This window comes from Stegostoma tigrinum, chromosome 14 (genome assembly GCF_030684315.1).
Source record: "Stegostoma tigrinum isolate sSteTig4 chromosome 14, sSteTig4.hap1, whole genome shotgun sequence".
Classification (NCBI taxonomy): Eukaryota; Metazoa; Chordata; class Chondrichthyes; order Orectolobiformes; family Stegostomatidae; genus Stegostoma; species Stegostoma tigrinum.
Window position 1 is genome coordinate 25,910,737 of NC_081367.1, and position 22,339 is coordinate 25,933,075.

The 22,339-nt window shown below is 37.4% G+C and overlaps 1 protein-coding gene across 2 annotated transcripts in view; it reads left to right on the plus strand.

Annotated features, from left to right (window-relative positions):
- mfsd1 (major facilitator superfamily domain containing 1) overlaps positions 1–21,789 on the plus strand; it is a 47,346-nt gene extending 25,557 nt beyond the window's left edge. Inside the window, exons 11-17 of one of the 2 annotated variants that reach the window (XM_048541791.2) lie at positions 3,687–3,843; positions 4,478–4,575; positions 7,288–7,400; positions 8,493–8,540; positions 8,624–8,684; positions 20,491–20,602; positions 21,229–21,789. In XM_048541791.2, coding sequence (XP_048397748.1) covers positions 3,687–3,843; positions 4,478–4,575; positions 7,288–7,400; positions 8,493–8,540; positions 8,624–8,684; positions 20,491–20,602; positions 21,229–21,288 — 649 coding nt within the window. In that variant the 3' untranslated portion in view covers positions 21,289–21,789. Of the gene's footprint in view, positions 1–3,686; positions 3,844–4,477; positions 4,576–7,287; positions 7,401–8,492; positions 8,541–8,623; positions 8,685–19,132; positions 20,041–20,490; positions 20,603–21,228 lie in introns of those variants that run through there. The other variant, XM_048541792.2, reaches the window with a different exon arrangement.
- The last annotated feature ends 550 nt before the right edge of the window (positions 21,790–22,339 follow it).

Consider the following 22,339-nt stretch of genomic DNA (forward strand, 5'->3'; position numbering starts at 1 on the left):
TGGAGAGGACGCACGAAAGGTTGATGAAAAATATCAATTTTGGAAATTGATTTGAGAATTTGGGACTGTGTTCCTTGAAGAGGAGAAGGCCAAGTGAAATTTTATGTTTTCAAAGTTGTGAGCATGCTGAACAAAGTAAACAGTGAGAGGGCACGAATTTAAAGTGATTTTAAAAAAATTGATGTTGCATGCGAAAAATCATTTATTCACAGTGACTGGTTTGGGTCTGGAATGAACTGTGTAGCGGAGGCAGGTTTAATGAAGGCATTCAAGAGGGCATTAGATGATTACTTCAATAGAAAAATTGTGCAGGGTAATGGGGCAGAAGAATGGTAATAAATTCACAGTGTTATTCTGGAGAGCAGGTGACAACATGTGGAGTGGCCTTCATAACAGTTGAGATTGTGAATATATGGAATGACAACATGTAATAGGAGGTACAAATGATAAGGGTTAATTTTGAAAATATGATGACACTTTTAAGAAACCTAGAAACCAAGACCCTCTGCATCTGTTTTACTTTCCAATTTTTCTTAAATCCTACCCAAAACAACTGATCTAGCTCTCAGCTTCATGACATTTGAGACTTTCTTTCTCCTTCCTATTGCTAATTGCATACAAAATTGGCTTTACAGTTGGAGACAGAGGGTGGTAGTGGCGAGCTATTTTGTGGACTGGAGCACTATAACCAGCAGTATTCTACGGGGATTGATACTGGGTCCACTTCTGTTTGTTATTTATATAAATGATTTGGATGAGAATATAGAAGGCATGGTTAGCAAATTTGCACATAACACCAAAGTTGCTGGTGTAGTGGACAATGAAGAAGGATATCTAAAATTACAAAGAAATCCTGATGAATTTAGTGAGCTGAGGAGTGGCAGATGGACTTTAGATAAATATAAGTTAGTGTATTTTGGTACTACAAGTAAGGACCCAACTTACATATTTAATGGTAGGGCATCACAGGTAGACATGTTGGTTAAGAAGGCACTTAATATGCTTGTCGCTTTTGCCCAGACCTTTTGAGTACTGTATAGGAGTTGGGACATCATGCTGAGGTTGCATAGTAGTGGTGAGGCCTTTTCTAGAGTACTGTGTACAGTCTGGTCGCCCTGCTAAGAAGGATATTATTAATTGGAGTGGGTCCAGAAAAGATTTACCAGGAGATTACTAGGAATGGAGGGTTAGAGTTATAAAAATATGCTGGATAAGCTGGAAGTTTTCACTGGAGTTTAGGAGATCGAGGTCTGACCTCAGAAGTATATAAAATCATAAGGGGGATCGATAAGGTGAACTGCAAAGGTATTTTCCCTAAGCTGGGGAGTTCTTAACTATACTATTAAGGTGAAAGGAGAAAGATTTAAAAAGCACATGGGGGACCAACTTTTTTTTAATGTAGAGAGTGGTAGTGTGTGGAATGAACTACCAGAGAAAGTGGCTTATACAGGTACAGTTACAATGTTTAAAAGACATTTGGATAAGTACGTGAATAGGAAAGATTTGGAGGGATATGGGCCAAGCGCAGGCACATCACAGGGTGATGGGTCTGGGTGGGATGCTTCAGGGGGTGGTGTGGACTTGTTGGGCCGAAGTGCCAGTTTCCACACGGAATCTTAAATAACTTAATTCAGGAACATGGTCAGTGTGAACTATTTGGACTGAAGGTTCTGTTTCCATGCTGTATGGCTCTCTGTATTGCATACAGTTTCGTTGCTTGAGATTTACCAGTTCTAGGATTTCTGGTGGATGATGTGAAAAAATACATTTTGGATTCTGTTGTGTGTGTGTCTCAATAGTTGCTCAGATGCTTTTAGATCATGGTTAAAGTTATTCTGAAACTTCACCCTTGAAACCACATGAATACGTGATAAGAGCTTCTTTGCTTTGTTTGGCATCTTCAGTGTTCTGTTTCTGTTTGAGAACAGCAAAGGCAATTATGAGGGAAGCATATATCCTGTTACTCTGCAAGTGATGCAATAATATTGATCACTCTGCCACAAAACACAATTTTAAGTTGCTATCTTCTGAAACAATTTGTTTAAAAAGTTCTGTCTGCATATGAGTAGATTCATGAAGTGTGGGTCTGATAGGGTTATGTGCTGCACATCTGAACTGCTTTTCAAACTGCAGGAGTTTAGTCAGATGTGTTCAAAATGAAACTTGAGATTCTTGAAAATCAGAAATATAGTTTGATTAGAAATGTGAGATTTTGTAAGATTCTTACTTTAAATTTGCATAAAATAGAGAACTGAAGGCAGTGTTGTGACCTGTTCTGAATTCTGAACACCAACATGCCTGACTGGCTTGGTTGTTTAATATTCAAGGAATTCTAGGTTGTTTTACTGGGAAGAAGAGATGAGATATTTTCACTTGTAAGCAATGGCCTTAGCAGCTGTGTTTTTCATATTTAGATTTTAATCTCTGACAGGATTTGTAAATGGATATACTTTTAATCTGCCTTGTTAATTTCAGGATAAATCAAGTTGAGGTGTATTGGATAGATCATTTTTATTTCTACCTGGATACAAGGCCCATAACATTCGCAATACAATAGAGAGAGGCTTTGAGAGGGGAGAAATCTATAAAAAGCAATTGTAAGCGCTGGTTCAGAGATAGTAAGAATGCAGATGCTGGAGCTGGAGGAACACAGCAGGCCGGGCAGCATTAGAGGAGGAGGAAAGTTGATGTTTTGGGTCGGGACCCTTCTTCAGAAAATATTTCCCAAAAATATCAAGAGTCCATCTGCAAGAAATTGAGAGCACACAGAGAAGTAGAGACAACATGTTTCTGTGGTTCAACACAAAACTGGTGGAAGCTTACATTGATTTGAAGCACCCTTCTTCATGAGAACCTAAAACAACATTGGAAGATTTATGTAGCTTAGGCAAGAGGGCAGGATCATTAAAGTATTACTCAACATGAAAGACAATTTGGTACTTTAAAATTATCTGACTGGAAAAGGCAAATAAAGACAGTAGGCCCTTGGGCTAAGAATTACTTCGGACTGTTTTGAGGTGAACATCAGCAAAAGGCATAAATTGAAGCATAGACAAGGAGAGAGATTTTTGGGTGCATTAAAATATTATTTGTATTGCTATTTGTATTTACGGTATTAAAACTTGAAATCTTCTGCATTTTCCTAAATTTGCTCACTCCGAATTGAAACTTACTTGTAGGGGGGAGATACAGGGATCATCCTGGGAAGGTAAGGGAAGACTTCACCTTGGGTATTGGCAGCGATAAGGAAGGATATGTTCAATAAGTTTTCTTGGGAAAAAAAAATGGGCAGCATGGTGCTCAGTGATTAACACTGCAGCCTCACAGTGCCAGGGTTCGATTCGAGCCTGGGGACTGTCTACGGAGTTTGTACATACTCTCCGTGTCTGCGTGGGTTTCCTCTGGGTGCTCCGGTTTCGTCCCACAGTCCAAAGATTTGCAAGCTAGGTGGATCGGCCATGCTAAATTGCCAGTCTTGTTCAGGGGTGTGTGGGTTATAGGGTGATGGGTCTGGGTGGGATGCTTCAGGGGGTGGTGTGGACTTGTTGGGCCGAAGTGCCAGTTTCCACACGGAATCTTAAAAAAAGTTATCAGTCAACCCAGGGATCATAACAGTTTGGACTAACAAAACAGTTGAATGCTAATATGACGTTGAATGTTTGTCTCATAGTTGTTTTTCTTTCTAGCATTGTGTATATTATCTCTGCCCCAGCTTCACCAGCATTGGGACTTCTGGTGGATAAAATAGGAAAGAATATATTTTGGGTTATGTGTGCTGTGCTGATCACATTGGCTGCTCACATGATGTTGGCATTCACCTTCTGGAACCCTTGGATTGCTATGGTAATAAAATTTTAAATGTGTTGAGAAGTGGTGTAATAAACTATGATCAGTTATAACTTCAGCTATCATTTAGCAAGAGCTAGTTTGACCATTTAATTCATTTTGCATTAAATTCAGTTAGTAAGGAATGGTTTTATTTCATCACTCAGTTGAGATCCAGTCCAATTTTGAGAAATGTGTTGGTCCAGTTTCTATGCAATTCCCTTTTGCATCTAGCTCAATATAAATGTTTTTTTTAAAGATCTTAGTCCTTTATTCCTCTGTGCACTTATTCATGAAATTTTTGAAATTACTTTGATACTTGAATGCTCTAAAGCTGGGATTAGAAATACAAAATCATAGTGTGCTGTGGAAATTGGGAAACTACTGCCATTAGTGTAAAATTAAGACTTTAAACCTTCAAACTTTTGTTTATCTTTCAGCAGGGAGGGAAGTTTAATGTGTTTTTCTCCATTGATTTATGCTTCACTTATTTTATTACACAATTGTAGCATCTTTGTGTCAAAATTGTTGTTTTCCATAGTTGAGAAATTTTTTTAAAGAAATGATAATGGGACTTTTTCCAGTGGCCTCAAAATGAATAAAAATTTTTTTGTTCAAGAGGAGATTTTAATATAAACATGTTTAATTTTAGAGTCTGTTGGGAATATCTTACTCTTTGCTTGCCTGCGCCCTGTGGCCAATGGTAGCCTTTGTTGTTCCTGAGCACCAGCTGGGCACAGCTTACGGCTTGTAAGTAATAATGCTTCAAAATTACTTGAATATGGTTGCAGATTTTGTATGATTACAGTAAAATGGTATGATACAGTTTGGTTACTACTGAGGACAGAAAAATATTAAAGTGTACATGATGTTTGGAGAAATGTTATGTAATCTAATTGGTAATGCACCCTGGCTTCAAATGAAGAGTTGTGTCCTCACAGTTGATAAAATGAACTTACGCTTGTTTTCCATATGGCTGTGGTACAAGGGGAACTGTCAGGTTGGTACTGGGAGTCTAAAGGGGTCAACAAATAGCTGAGTGGTGACCACTCGGCAAGGAGAAACACCTGTCTGCCAACAGCTATGAGATTTACGAAATACCCTGTGTAAGAAAGAGTTTTGTCAAAAGTTATTTGATCTCCGAAAAGGAAGTTGCTGACTTAATATCTGCATTTTAAAAAAGCCTCAAGCCTAAAGAAAGTCCATTACTTCACCTCAATAGTTGCTGTAAACTGTATTTTTCAACGAGTAAGTCAAAGTCTTTGCAAGTGTGCTGTCTCCCTCCTACAAGTGAAAGTACCTGGAGAAAGAAGATCAAGGAACAAAGTCCTGACAAGCCAAAGAATCACCCCAGAAAATTATGTACACAGGAGCCATCAAACTGCCTTCCCAGTCTTTCACTATGCGCATTATATCCAGTTTTTGTCCGTCTCTTTGGGTGTAGATGAGGTTAGAGTTTTAACCAACAGAGTTAACTGACAGTGGTTTAGAATTGTTTACCTGTAGCTATAAACTATTTACTTGTAAAATATTCTCATTCTTGTTAGCTACAGAAACCAGGTCCATGCATTTGTTACCTGGGTTTAAAAACACAGGTAAAGTAGGGAATTCTGCACACTTTTACATAAAAAGGACTGTGAGATGAGCCTGGGAATATCAGTGCTTGATTTCCAGTGAGCTAGAAAACAGAAATCAGGCTTTCTTTAAATGCTAGATCAGGCAGGTTAACTTTGATCAGGGCTTTGCTTATTTTGTCAACCATCTGGTTGAGTGTGCAAGGATAGGTGCCCTATGAATTAATATACGTAGCTTCTTGCATGTGCGTACTACAAGCCTGACTGACAACATCTATGCATATTCAGGATTATCCAGCAATTATTGTCCGATGAAATATCACATTTTGTATTATATATTAAGTTTAACGAGCATGGGCATGGTCATGAATTACCTTACATGTCCTTTTTACACACAAAGAACACGCATGCACTGCTCCAGTTTCAACTGTACAAAATATTTGACAACATTGCCCTGAGAAATAAACCAATGTCCTGTCCAAGCAAAAACAACCTGCAAGTTTAAAAATTAAACAAGGCTTAGTTGTTAACTGTCAATCGAGATTAATAGGTCCATTCTCCATGGTGACCCCTTTACCAATCACAATCCATTTGCAAACCAACGTCCAACAAACCTCTCAGTTCACAATCTGGTACGGACACTCATGTCTTTAATGTGCCTGAGCTATTCACTCCATCTTTGTTTGTTTCAGTCCCTTTCAACTATCTTGCACATTGTTTCATTATTCAACACAGACCTTTTTTGTCAAAAGTCCTGCTTGCTGGAACACTGTCCTGAACTCTCAGTTCTTCAGTGGGCTGAAATCTAATACCTACGGTTACCTTCTATTTGCTTTTTCTGCTGTCCTGTATTCATTTCCAGAAGTAACGTCATGACTAAGAATCATTTTGAATGCTTCCAAAATGCAAACTTCTTGCAAACTGGCAAGTTCATTCCAACACTTTGCCTTTAGATTTAAAACCTTAGCATCAGATGTAACTTAAGTTCTAAATTCTATTTCAATGGTTACTCTTCCATGGGGATTTCTTTATTACAAATTTACTGATTTAACTTTCTTGTTGCACGACACTAGTTTCAAAATAGTTTTACCTCATTATTTTCCACTTTAAGGTGATTACATTAGGGAAGACTTATCTGATAAGATGGGAAGTGAATTGGGTATGCCAGAGAAAAGAATTCAGATTCCACATTCACTAATGAATTTATGCACTGGGTAAACATGAGTGACACGGTAACTGAGGTTCTTTCTTTGAGATTTTATTTAACATTCTCACTCTTGCTCTTGCAAAATGAAAAATATGCTCTCATTCTCCAGACCTACTTTCTTAGGATCTTTGCCTTAAGGCCAATTTGTGATGTCCAAGTTTTGCAAAATCCTCATTAAATATTGTAAAATAATATTTCAGGACTGTTTGAAAAAAGAAATATCCTTTGCAAAGGATCAGCATGAATGAGGTTTTCTTAAATCATTTGAGAATTTTATATTTGTATTGCCTGTTTACTGCACTGTAAAAAGAATTTCAATGTTGTGAGTTGAGTGCGAGCAGTAAAATCACATCATTAGATTTAACGTGGCATAAATTTCAAAAAAAAAACTTGAACAAATTATCTCATTGTCCATCAGTGTCAACAAATTTCCTCTGCATTTCCTACGTTACTGTGACCACATTTTAAAATGGCTTTAAAATGTCCATATTTTATTAAGAGCATTTTATACATTTTGTTTTATACATTTCTTGAGTGTTCTATTCTCAACACCCTCCTGTTCCATGTTTTGAGAAATTAAATAATTCATTATAGACTCCTATTTTTGTTTTATGCTATAGATCTATGCTGTCAATATTTCCCCCCCCCCCCCCGGCTTAATGTCTACAAATGTCATTTCAGCATGCAGTCCATACAGAATTTGGGTCTTGCAGTAATTGCAATTGCTGCAGGTTGCATATTGGATTCCAAAGGATATCTATTTCTTGAAGTGTTTTTCTGTGCTTGTCTTTATGGTAAGTATTGTCTTTTCAGCATTTTTAAAATCATTTTCATATGCCAGTTGACTTTTAATGAAAGGTATCTAAAGTTTGCATGGGCCAGTCTAACCAGTCAATATGCTGAAAGGTAAAGTTTTGCTAACTTCAAAGGATGGCATATGGCTTCCCTATTAATTCTTTTTAAAATATTCAGTATGTTTGATTGCATGGAATTTAATGCTTTTAAAAAAAAATGCTTTTATAAAAATGAGTAATTTTACAAGGGACCTCTGTTACAGCCCTCTGGACACCAGTGGCTTTTGTTTAAACAAAATGGAATTCAAGCTTCTAGTAGTTGATTGAAAGGATCGTGCAAAGCGATTTCATGTTTTAAGACTTTTACTGCAATAAAGAAGGTAGAAGCCACTTTAACGCTATTTCAGTCAGTAACTGGTAATTTAACTTACAGAAATGTTCCTTGTTTACTTTTTCATATGACTGAAAATCCCCTTCCACCATTATATTTTAGTTTGTCCCTTTATTGGTCACTTCATTGTCCAGGAGCTATACCGAGGTGATTTTCTGAGCTGAGGGTTTGCTTCCATTTTCTTTCCCCTCCCAGACAGCATATCCTTATCCCTGAATTAATTTTCAAGCAGATATTCCAGTTTCATTTAAACCTGCTCAAAGTTGACCTCTTCAGTTCAAGCTTCCACCTTGAATTTGTTTGCTTCTATTTTGAAGATTCCAAGACGTGACTGGACATCATTCTTCTTGAGACATTGGTGCATCTTTTCCATACTTGCAAGTTTTAAATTCCCTCCAAATGGTGACGTGAATAGTTGTCTTGACCTCACCCCCACCATCCTGAATAATGGTAGTTAAATGGTAGCATATTTATATTTTTCTTTACAAAACAAAGCAGAATATATTTTGAGAAGGCATTTCATGGGTTGCATTAATTTCCACCTTTACCAAGATCAAAGTAATATTTTCTAATTATTTTTATTTACTCTTACTGCAGTTAAAACTGAATTCCTGAACTAAATTTGCTTTTAGTTTTGATTCATTTCAGTTCACTGTTACTGTTGTCAGTCTGTAATTATAGGTTGTGTTTTTATCTTGTAGGGGCACTGATAGCTGTTGTAATGCTCTATTTCGTGGATTTGTTGACTGGTATGAACGTAAAATCAAATTTTCTTTGCATCATATTTCAAAATGCTGCCACAATTGCTCATTATACTCTTCCAATGTTTTAGAAGGTGATCTCAATGTGACTGCATGGAAGCGTTCAAAACTCCAAGCTGTTGCTGCAGCAGAGTAAGTGCTCATAAATTTGGTGAATATTGTTATTAATAGAAGTGTGTGATTCAATTTTTTTAAGTGATTGTACCGATTACTGCTAAATACTTGAATGTATGAATTCTAAGATAAATAACTTCTTGTCATGTGGAGAAAGACAAGAAATATAAATCGTTGAAGACTGATACAATCTCTTTTCGTAATTCCCAAATCTTTCTATTATTTTAAGAAATGGTGTTCAACACTGGGGAAACATGTGACACAGTGATAATGTCATTGTTTTTGTAATCCAGAAGCCAAGGCTATTGCTCTAGCGTCCTGGGTTCAAATTCCATAATGACAGGTGGTAGAACTTAAATTGAATTAAAAATTCTGGAATAGAAATCTAGCCTCCTAGGAGAAAACCATAATTGGTAACATCTCAGCTAATTAAGCCTTGTTCTTACAGAAATCTGTTGTCTTTACTTTTTGACGGGATGAGAGCTTTGCTGGCTAGGCCGGCATTTATTGCCCATCCCTAATGGCTCAGGGCAGTTATGAGTCAACCACATTGCTGTAGATCTGGAGTCACATGTAGGCCAGACCAGATAAGGATGGCAGTTTACTTCCCTAAAGGACATTAGTGAACCAAGTGGGTTTTTCCAACAGTCGGCAATGGATTCATGGTCATTTATTAGATCTTAATATTCAGATATCACCATCTGCCATGGCAGAATTTAAACCCAGGTCCCCAGAACATTACCAGGGTCTCTGGATTAACAGTCTAACGATAATACCAATAAGACATTACCTAAGACTTGGTCTTGCCTACATAACAAACCAGATCCACAGCAATGTGGTTGAGTCTTAATTGTTTTGTAAAGTGATCTAGCAGTAGCTCATTTCAACAGCAACCTAGAGGTGGACAAGCAACACTGACCTTGCTGGCGACAGCTGCATTTCATGAAGGAATAATTTTTAAAATGTACAATTCAGCAAGGAATACATTTTCTGAATTTGCTTATCCATGTGCTGAATTAGTTTTGTTTTGCCCTGCATGATGGATCTTAGACTTTTTTGTACCAAGAAACCCTTAATAAGAATGACAGTGTGTTAAAATCAATATTCCACTGAAACTCGGAACATGTAAATAATTTGAATGCTCCTAAAGTACCAGTTTGTGTAGGATTTACAAGAAAGCAATAAGTGCTTTGAACGGTGTTGATCTAATTTTGAAAAGACTCTGGGATGGAAATTTCTAGTTTTCAATGCATTTTGTGTAGCTGTAGGACGCCCTGTGACTCCTAGGGACAAAAGCATTATTTCCAAATCAAATCTTGGCTGTTACCAAATTTTGTGGTCACTCCTTAGTCACCCTTCTGGCATATGTTTAATGACTTTTAATGTGATTAAGATTGGATGTAGAACTTGTTATTTACATACACTTTGATTTTATTTTAAAGAAGAGCCTTAAAGTTTGGTATATGATTAGAGACCAAGTGTATATTTGGATGTATAAAAATGTTAGTATGGTTGTTTTTTCACTTTATTGGTTGTCACTATTCATGTGAAAATGGACAATCGTGGGTGAAGTCGCCAAGAAACAGTAACCTCTTGAGAACTTAGTACTTAGTCACACAATCCTTCTTGGTTCTAAATATGCAGTTCAGTTTTGCAGTTTGCACCATCTTAATGTCAATGGTAGCAATTTCAGCTACAGGCCAGTGAGTTAGGAAATCTGAGTGCTATTGTATATGAGAAAGTCCTCCCATATCCATCACTTTTGGCAACCAAAAGTATGTGTACAGAGGGTTCTGCAATAATGCAATTGTTGTGTTCCAGTGCAGCAGCATGTTATAGAAAACGGTGCTATATAAATGGGCCCGTGAAAAGTGGGGTTGGGACAGACCACCAAAAAAGTGTAACACGAAAGAAAGCTCTATTGTCAGCAGCTGTTCTGACAGGTTGGTCTGACTGTGACAGGGGCATCGCAGCTCCTTCTCAGATTGACATCCTCGCTATTTCCAAAAAGTGCAGGACAGTTACCCAGGTGTCCTAGAAAAAACTTATCCCTTGGTCAGTAACACCATGACAAATTGTCTGATCATTATCATATTGTTGCTTGTGGTAGATTGTTGTATGAAGATTAGCTGCTGCATTTTCTACAAAGACTGCACTTCAAAAATACTCTAATGGCTGTCAAGCTCTTTGTAACATCCTGAAGTTGTGAAGCGTGTAACCCTCTTGTAAGCAAAAAGATCCATGTTCAAGTCCTGCCTCAGAACTCAGTGGCCAAGGAAGGTGTATTCACAAAGATTGAGCATCAATTGGTAAATTCTCCCAACACTGCCAGTAGCAGACTGTAAGATTGGGAGAGATTCCTGGTCAGCCATGTGACTAAAGAACGTTGGAGACTCTAACACCACTAGCCATAGTTCCACACTGCAACATACATGTTTGTGTATGTTGCCATTAGCAACTCCAACTTCTTCAGTGATCTTATCACCACACCGCAAGGGTATCGAGGGATAGGGAGCAAATGTGGGAAAATCAAATTGAAACACAAGTCAACCGTGATCTGACTAATTATTTAAATAGGTTGCTGGAGTCTCTTGTTGTACCCAAGTCGTATACCTAACAGTGTTTCCTGTCATGGTAAGTTAGATATATTGTTTTTCACAGTCCCCAATACCCTACTTTTCCTGACAACAGACTGCTGTTTCTTACTTATCAGTTTTAGTGAAGGTTGACAGGGAGAATTTCTCTGGGACACTCTGAATCACAGCATTGTATAAGTACACTGTAGGTTTCATTAGCAAAGGGTTCCTGAGAGCAAGATGACTACTCAATAGAATCACGTTACATTCAACACAAGTTTGCACTTCAGACATGGCGTTCCCTATTCGTCAGTTGTGTTGTAGCCAATTCATGTTGCCAGAACATGCATTATTGCAGAACCCCCTGTAAAGGGATATCTGACATGGGAAGAGACAACTAATGACTTCTTTCAATTTTATTTAGAGCAATGCATGGATTTTTGGAAAAACTATTATTGAAATCCTCAAAACAGTAAGATGATGGGCACTATCCTAGCAGAAGGTGCCTTCTGGTTGTGCTGCATTAACAACAACTGTGGATAAGCCATTTGTTCAGAGTACGCCACTCAAGATTTACATGTGTGTGCAATAGGAACACGAGTAGGCCACTTGTCTGCTCGAGTCTGCTTTGTCATTAGATGAGATCAAATTATGGCTGATCTAATTATAGCTTCTATTTCATTTTGCTATCTAATTTGTAAACCCTTTGCCTCCCTTCTTAATTAGGGATCTTCTCTACCTAAGCCCTAAAAATATACAGTGACCCTACCTACAGTGCACACTGTGGAAAAGAACTCTACAGACCTCTGAGGAGGGGAAATAAATCCTTATCTTCATCTTAGATGGGCCCTAATTTTTAAAGTGTATCCCTATTTCCAGCGTTTCCCAAAAGGGAATACAAAAGAGAAACATTTCAGCATCCTGTCCAGTTCTTTCACGATCTTGTATGTTTTAATAAGATTACCTCTTGCTATTCTAAAGTAGAATGTATGGAGGGTCAAACAGTCTCACGGTTCCTCCTTATGTTCCCTCTTCTCCCAGGAGTCAGTTGAGTGACCCTTTTCTGCACCACTATTTACGCTGTTATAAACCTTCTCGAGTAAGGGAAATGTTCATTGAGATTATATGGTTGCCATAATTTTTTGTTGGGGTGTTGTGTAATTAATATTTGAATATTTTTGTCGTGAAAAATAGAATGTTGACCAAAATTTGGGAAAATGTCTTTGCTTTAATTCTTCTTATTTTTGGTTATTTTAGTGACCTCCTTGATGGGATTCAATCCAGTAATTATATCATTAAACTTACTATGGAAGTAGCATAGAAAGATTTTGCAGGAACGCAGAACAATTACATGGAAATGATTTATTTTTCATTCACAGTCCACTAAAATTGGCTCATGATTTGTTTTTGATATTATTGAATGTCAACATTGGCCTCATTACTGTGCAACAAAATCAATAAATTTCACTGGTATTAATCCACAAGATAAGAACTTTCCTCTTTTTAGAGCGAAATGTTCAGAACTTTAACTATACAGAAGAATTAAAAAAAAACTACAAATAATATGAAATCTCAATTTCTGCAGAAATTAATGTTCATTGTGAAAGCAGTGTGGACTTTGCTTTTTGTCTTTTCTTATGTGTGACTTGAGCTATTCTGTCTTGTTAAGCTTTTTGCTTGATGAACTGTCCTGATCAACAGATTAAGTAGTGAACTACTGTGCTCTTGACATATGGGATAAACTTAATTTACGTCAACATGGCTTCCAATGTTTTTCTGATATTGAGCCTGTTAAATGTATTGGATTTTGTTTTCCTATCCTGGATGTTGCCTTTAAATGGGCCCTGCTCAAAGACAGGTCCCTGGTTCGTTATCAGCTAATGACCTGTTGCTTCTGTTGTTAATTTGGCCTTTTTGCCATTGCTTTCAATTTTGAAGCAGGGTAAAGAAGTAGATCAGCCTCGCTAACAGTTCGAGAATTAAACTCGTGCTGTATTGGAGTTATTGTGAACCATACACTGACCAACTGGGCTAACTAACCCCATCCTCAAAAGTAGTGTAACCTGTAGTTACTGGAATTGGGGAAAGACTATTAAGAATGTAATTCCTTTAAGTGAATTAGCTGTTTGTAATATTTATTTCATATTTCTGTATTACTGCAATGAAATAATGGCTCTAGTACAGGAATGCTGTAGCTCCCAGTTCTTCAATCAGTGATATAGATTTGGTTAGAAATTTTCATTACAGAAAAAGTAATGAACTATGTATGCGCTGCCAAGAAATGGAAGATTGGTTCAAAATCTGATCAGAATTTTGAGAGCGTCCATATATTCTCCCTCATACTTCTAAGTATCCCAATGTGATACATCAACTGTTGAATGATAACCTGGTCCTTTCCTCTTCAAATGCCAGTGGCAGAGATGTTTTTTCAGATTCTTTCTGTTCAGATTCTTTCTCCCACCACTCCATCCCCATTCAAGCTTACACGGAGAAATTGACATGTGCAGTAAGTGATAATCTGCAAGTAAGCCCAACCTCAGATGGCCTGTAAGAGCTTCTGATATGCTTTGCTCTGTGCTACCATGTATCATTCATCCAAGTTTAGTCTTTAATAATGGCCATTTCTCGGTATTAGCCACCGAGAAATAGCTGCAAATTGTTTTATTTATGCGCTGTTTCAAATACTTTTCACACTCCGTGCTTTTCTTAAATAGCTTTTGCTCCTTGGTATTTTCCTCAGGTTCTTCCGCTTCTGCATCTGAATGCAAGGACTACTGCACAAAAGCTAATTGTTAACTTTTAACAACAATTTTAGTTGAAAGGAATCATATTATGCATCATAACCTGGTTCAGGAATGATTTTCTTTGCTTTGAGATCTGAAACAGTTGCTTGATTCTGACTGGTCAAGTTTTCCTTGAAGTTATTTAGTTTTAGATTGTGTGGTTCAACCAAACCATTTAATGGAGTGCTTTGATCTTAGAGGGAAAAAAAAGCCCTGGCTGCTGTTTGCTGTCCAGACGTGCCTGCAACTGCTTATCTTTAAGACGATTTAGAAATTTAATCTGTTGAAATATTGAAATTGGCCCATGATTGAACAGACTTTGTAAATAGTTATAGAACTGTATTTGTGATGGTGATGACTGCAGTTAAGCTGCTGCAGTCTTGATGTTGCTGATCTGCATGAGTCTAGAGTCACCCCTTTCTTTGTAAATGATTCTCGTGAAATAGTATGTCAACTCGTGCAAAATACTAAACACATGAAATGTCAACATGGTAACTTTATGGAATTGTTTCAACTATATTTAAACAGTCCTTGGATAAGCATATGGATGATGATGGGATAGTGTAGGGGGACGGGCTTAGATTAGTTCACAGGTCAGCGCAACATCGAGGGCAGAAGGGCCTGTTCTGCGCTGTAACATTCTATGTTCTATAATATCTAATGTTGGTTATGATTCCTTTCTCCAAGTTTTAATTCCATTTTCTTATAATATTAGATGATTGTTTTGTTTTCCCACACGAAGCTAGTCAAGTGTTTGCTGAAGCTCCTGGGAAATATGTTGATTTCACTTCAAGGCATTTCAGACAGCATGGGAATCTTTGTCCTGCACCACCACCGTGCTCCAATCTAAACTTAAGGAGTGCTTGCTGCGAGCAGATTATGTTTCTTATATATTTTATTATTGATCATATTTCATGTATTTGGGAAGATAATTGCATAGTGGTATTGTCACTGGATTACTAATCCAGAGAACCAGGTAACATTCTGAGGACCTGGGTTTGAATCATATCGCACCGGATGGTGGAATTCAAAGTCAGTAAAATCTGAAGATAAAAGTCTAATGATGGTCATTGTTGATTGTAATAAAACCCTTCTATTTCAGTAATGCCTTCACCTGGTCTGGCCCGCTTATGACTCCAGACTCATGGCAATGTAGACTCTTAACTGTCATCTGAATGGTTTAGCAAATTTGGGAGAACAGTCCCTCAAACTAGTTATGCAACAGCCTGAAATGGGCCATAGTCATGGAATTATATGCCTCACGCAGAAAATATCATCATTATCCTTGGATGTGTCCTGTCTGTAACTTTCACTAGGTATGCTGACGATCCCATGAATCAGTGCTGCTCTGTTTTGAATATGGCTTGAAGGAAGCATTGAGGATGATAAGGCTGCAAAATGTACTCTTGAGTCATAAAGAATATTGGGCTGTTGGACTCAGTCTGTAGCAGGTGGTGAAGGGGCCAACATGGGAAAAACATATTTGACTCCACTTTTACCAATCTACCTGCCACAGATGCATTTATCTATGACAGTACCAGTCAGAGTGACCACTGCCCAGACCTTAAAAACCTGTACAATGTGGAAGCAGGCTATTTGGCCCATTGAGTTTGCACTGACCCACTGAAGAGCAACGCACCCAACCACCATCCCCAGCCTATCCCCATAACCCTGCATTTCCAATGGCTAATCCACCTAACCTACACTTCTCTAGACTGCGGGAGAAAACCGGAGGACCTGGGCAGGCGTGGGGAGAACATGCAAACTTCATACAGTTGCCCAAGGGTGAAATTGAACCCAAATCGCTGGCGCTGTGAGGCAGCAGTGCTAATCACTAATCCACCGTGCAACCCCTTGTTGAGATAATCCCATTTTTACGATGAAGACATTTTCCATCCTGTTGGGTGTTACTTTTTTTTTAATCCATTCACAAGATGAGTGCGTAACTGGCTAGGTCAGCATACCTGGTGCATTGCCAATTGCCCAGAGGGCAGTTCAGTCAACGACATTGCCGTGAGTGAGGAGTGATATGTAGGCCAGACCAGGTAAGGATGGCAGTTCTCTTCCCTAAAAGGCATTAGTGAACCAGCTGGGTTTTTCCACTAATCATCAATGCATTCATGGTCACCATTCCAGATTTTTACTGAATTCAAATTCAACCATCTCCTGTAGTGGAATTCAAACCTGGGTCCCTGAAACATTATCCATGCATCTGGCTTGGCAGTTTAGCAATGATGCCATGGGGCCATTGCCTCCCCTCCGCTGCAATCACTTTGTTAAATTGGATAGGCCTTGAACAGATCTTCAGCTCAAACTTGATCATTCAGGAGGTGCTGTGGGCTATCAGCACCAGTAGAATTGTATTCCAGCTGGCATATCCCACACTCCTCCATCGCCATCAAGTCAGAGGATCAGTCCTGATTCAATGATTATTGAATGATAGCATGCGAGGAGCAGAACCAGGCATACCTAAAAATAAGTTTCAATCAATAAACAGAACTAGCAAGTGATGAACAAGACTAAGCCATTGCACAATCAGTAGATCAGATCTGAACTCTGCAACACTACCACATCCAGTTGTGAGAGGTGGTGGACAATTAAATAACTCACTGGCAGAGAAACTCCTCAAATATCCCCAGCCTCAATGATGAGGTAGCCCAGCACATCAGTGCAAAAGTTAAAGCTGAAGCATTTATGTTGATCTTCAGCTAGATGTGTCAAGTGGAAGATCTAACTTAGGTCCCTTCAGAGATCATTAGCATTACAAATACAAGTTTTCAGCCAATTACTAAATGACTAAAAAGATTAACTTCACATTTATCACATTATATTCCACCTGCCGTGTTCTTCCCCATTCACTTAATCTGTCGAGATCAGCTTGAAGACTCTTTGCATCCCCTACGTATTCTCACCTAGTTTTGTCATTAACAAGTTTGGAAATACTGCACTTGGTTCTCACATTCAAATCTTAAATCTAGGTTGAATAACTGGGGCCCAAGCACTATCCAACTAACAACAATCTCCCAACCTGAGAATGACCTGTTTATTCCTCTTCTGTCTTCTATCCTTCAACCAGTTCTCCATTCATGCTAGTGTATTACCCATCCGTCTATGTGCTATAGTGTTAACTTCTTGTGTGGCACTTACTTGAAAGCTACCTTGAACAGTTGTAGTATTCTAAGGCTCAGGGATATTGAAGTTTGTGCTCTTCAATAATTATTGGTAATTCTACTGTTTGAATGTTCCCGTTTGGTATTTTATTCATTTTGTGTGTTGAAAGGAAATATCAGAGTAGAGTTTTCATTTTTTCTCCTCGAAAGAGAAAGGTTAGTGTCAATGTTTTTCTTCCTTTGCACTCATTGTCTTGAACTGATGTGGTGTCATTTGGATGCAGGGAAAGCTTTCTCCCCAGTGTTCTCAGATTTTTGCCTGCAAGCAAGAAGATCAAGCACAGGTTCTTTTTTATTTTAACCTGCCAGTTCTAATGATATAAAACGAAAATACAAAATTCTGTTTCATTTGCAACTTGGCAACAGCTGTCCTATTTGTTGGGGTGATTAATACTTGTTTCCTAATAAACTAATTCAGTACTGAGTTGAGCTTTTAATTGAAATCTTATTTATAACCTAATCTTGAGCATCATAAATCATTTAATGTGTGGCTTTTTTAACGAATCTCTTCCTGAAATGTGAGCCACTACTCATTGTTGGAAAGTTTAATCGGAGGTTTTAAATTCCTTTGTGGCATGTTCCGTGGGGGTTGGGTCCCATTTCTAGACTAGCTTCCTCCAACTTTCTTAGCCTTCTCTTTTGGGCTTCAAGGGAACTCTTATTTTTCCATTACTAATCTTGTTGCTAAAAAAGAAATTGTCTATTTCTGTCAGCCTCGTTCTGCACCTCTGGTTTGGATGCAAGAAAAGGATAGTCTTCCTCCTTCTTAGATTTGCACTAATCAAAAAATATGAGCTACAACCAAATTTAGCTTGAAACACTTAAATACAGCAAACAAGCTCTGCCCTGCATACAATACAAGCATGTACATGTGTCGTTGAAGCTTGTTGGGATATCAGTTGACTCCTGGATGGAGCTAGCCAGCAGATTGGATCCAGATGGATGCTCAGTGGCAAGGAATTGCAGTTGTCATGCTGACCTTTAGAATATTTTTGCTTCATTTGGACACGTTCATTGGAGATTGTCCAATCCACGATGTAAGTGCTTCTCTGATCTTGATTGGCTGCAAGAATTCCAATATGAAATTTTTAGACTTAACATCCATTTAATGGGCACAAAACAAGGTGACCAAAGTTGAAATTCTCTCTCCTTGTCATGTGTGGTTTTTTTCTCCCTACAATTCAAGTATTTTGTAATCAAAGCTTTGCACACACTTACCTATTCTAACTTGTTCTGTCTGAGATTCTTAATTAGATTGCCTTAGCTGTCTTAAGTCAGTCTTTTAAATTTTATTTCAGTTGTTTTATTTTCTGTGTTGGTATTCTCCTATACTATTCCTTCTTCTTTCCAAACACTTCCAAACTTTGCATCTTCATGGATGCCATTAACTACTGTTGTAGATGTACATCTATTGGCAACTAGGCTTGGTGCTTAAGTGGAAAGACTGCATAATCACCAATTAAATCATCCAGAACTACCTATTTTTAATATCTACAACCACTTTAAGTCGATCTGACTTAGAATCATGATCACCATGTAGAAGCTTGCCAGTCCTTTTAAAACTGAATAATTTTTCACCTTTGTTTGTCTTTCACTAAGAAAAATGTTGCTGCATATTTAATTCAGATCCAGTCAGAATCAACCACTGTGCTCAAGAGACTGCCATGTAGTACCACTTGCAGTGATTTCCTCAGCCTCTTTTGTATTGCTTTTTAAATGTTCTCAGTCAAACTTTTGACAACTCAAATCTGTAAATTATCTCAAATTATACTGCTTTAGCAAAGTTTAACACTGTGATTAGCTGTATTAACTGGTAGCAGAGGATTAGTGACCTTGCAGCACAGAAAAGCAGTTTAACTGGAATGGAAACCCTTAAGTGGTCATTTTAGTGTTTTAGTTCTATTCATAACAGTAACTCTCACCGCAATTTTTTACAGATGAGAATTAGGACTAGCAGCTCTCGGCCAGAAGTACACAACCTATCATCATCAAAACGTCAACTTGAAGAATATATTTAATATACTTTAAGATTTTGGAAGAGGGGGAGGGAAGCACTTAATTGAAGACTGCTGATATGATTGTAATCAGTTGTAACTTTGGCAAATATATAGCAAGATAACATTGAAATATGTAATTGTAATGCTAAGTGGTTGTCAAATGTTTACAGTGTATTTTCTCTCATTTAAATGGGAGCTATGAGCTCCAAAGTGCTTAGAATAATTTTTAAAAGTTGTAAAATGTTACATATGGAGCTCATCCTATGATATCTAATTATGTTGTCAACATTTGAGCTAGTTATTCATGAGTGGGTAAGTTTTCCAATTTCAATCTCATACTTGTAACCTTTTGTGCAGCAATAATTTTTGTCTTGTGTGCTAATACTGATGAAGATTGGATTATACTGGAAACTATGAAGTATCAAAGAACGATTTTAAACTTTATAATAGAATTTGCTGCTTACGAAGCAGTTTGCTGCTTACAACTAAAACCATGCATTATGTTTTCTAAAAACAAATGAATAACACATTCTTTTTAAAAAGGTAGATGCTGTCAATGAAATAATTGGAATGGCTGTGAGAGTAATACATTGTTTCAAACTTGCGTTCCAGTGAGCTAATGCAAGACTGCTGGCCAGTACATTTTTATATTTATTGTTTAACTGCAAATTAACTTTCTTTGATATGCAAGTAGAACCGATCTTCGTATCATTAAAGAATCATTTTTAAAATTTCAACTAAATACAAGTTAAATCAGTTGACAAAATCAGATGTATCCAGATGATCCATGTGAAACTTTTTGTATGTTTAATTGAACGAGTTCAGTCACAAATAAACAGCAATGTGTATTTGTTTACTTATTTTTGTTTACAAAGGAAAAGAGATCCATGACACTCAAAATCCTTCTTGTCTTTTGCTTGAATTTTATTCCCAGTACAGGAGTGCCCAGACTTTTGTGGATTGCATCAGTTTCAGTCCATGGTCTCGTTAAAGTATATATTTCGAGGCTGAGCATCTCTTGGATTTATTAGCCAATGAATCAAGAGAGCATCTTTCAAACCTTTATGACAATTTAAAGATCAAATCATTGAAAAAGGAATAAGTTCAAATAGACCAGAGATGTCTGAATTCTATGGTCTAGTGTCTGCATAACATGTTACATAGAAAACACATGAAACTAGTGATCTCATTTGGTCACTTAATACGTTTGGTGACAAGTACTTGACATTTTTGGTTCAAAGCCTAATACAATAATAACCTAAATGTTTTGTTTTCCTTAATTTGCTTTTGTTCCGTAGGGCTGAGAGAGCAGAACGCATTCGTCAACAGCAAGTGGAGGACTTGGCTAGAATTCAACCAATGAGTTCTTTTGCAGTAAGAAACAGATACCTCTCCAGACTTGGTGCACAAGTAAGGGCATCATATGGTGTTATAAAATAAATTGAGCAAAATAGATTCTCTCTCACATAACAGCATTGACATCAAACCAAATGTAAAGGAATGGTAAAAGCTGCTCAGTGTTCACTTTAATATTTTAGTAGTGGTATCTTCAATATTTACCTGAAACTCAGAAATGAACAAATGTTATAAACAAGCAGTTAGGGACATAGTATGCCGAGTTTAAAAAAAACATAGTCCAGAATTTCAAACATTGCTAAAAGGAGACAAGACATTGAACCTTTTATTCTTGCAATCACTAGGACTAGGACATGTCAGTTTTTTTTAAATTACCTAGCCCTGATGAGTGCCAAAAGTTATTTGACCCTGGAATAAATTGGTGCTTCTGAACAAGCATTTGACATCTGGGATTGGTTTAAAGAGATTTATTCTGTTTTTAATTCTGTCTACAGTTTGGTCATTTGATTTTCAAATCATGTACTGTCTTGCTATCTAAAAGCTATTTTGCTTTATGATATTGCTGGTTTGATGTCAAGGCTAGTGCTGAAAGCTAGATTTTTTTGTGAATCAGCTAATAGTTATTCTGCTTGAATGATCTGGTGGGATCATTCCATTTATTACTTCTGCTCCTCTTGCAGCTACCAGAGAACTACAATGTCCATGTGTCTGCACTTGCATTTAGAAGTGTACTCAAATGACTTGGAAGATGCACACAGAAAATTATTACTTCAAAATTATTTTAAATTTTCAGAATTCTGAAGCTGGTTAAAAGAAACTGGAAGAAACCTGATAGTGTACTTTTATAATGGAAGAATCATTGACACTCTCAGATAAAATTGTTTATTTTGTACATGCAGTTTTTCACTTGGATAAAGATCAAGATTTCAATATATTTAAAATTTGTATTTTATCTGCATAATAGCTAATGTTTTATTTGAATTAGAACATGAAATTTAGAAATTTGAACAACTAAAATTGTTTGTTTCAACAACCTTGAAGGTGTGGAAAATTCCAAAATTTTGGAACATTTACACTTGCGTAAATTTTCACTTTGCAATTTGGACTGCGGTTATCATTACAGCTGTAGTTCAACTCTGAGTTCTTCGGCTGAAAATGCAAATTTTGTTCAGTCTTCCAGCGTGTTTTATCAACACGCCCAGAAATTGCACATTCACTGTAAATGACCTTTTTTTAATTGAATAAAGTGTTTTGTATATTAAATCTTTTAAACATGGCTTCTTTAATGCAAGATAAGGGATGATTGTAATTAATTGTGGAGCTATTGGAACACCTTAGTCATTTATCCTTCAAACACAAGCTAGAGAATGCCGGAGTAATGTTGGTGAGGGACTCAATTTAATGCAGTGTTTGTAAATCAGCAGGCATGTAATAATGACCAACTATGGGACAGTATACAGACGACTGTTTTGGATGAGGTTGTAGTTTTTGGAGGGATTAGTCTGCTTAGTTGACTGGATGGCTGGTTTAAATTAGGAGAATGACACCAACAGTGTGACTCAATTCTCACACTAGTTGAGGTCACCATGAAGATGCCGCCTTCTGAGCCTTGGCCCTCACCTAAGATGTGGTGACCCTCAGGTTAAACACACCACTGTTTGTCCATTTCTCTAATGAATGAGCATTCATTGACTCCTCTGAAAATAAGGTGACTTTACCTAGTTTCTGAAGGATGGAGCAAATATGACATTTAAGTACAGTGCAGAGCTTAAGCTGTTTATAGGCACCCTG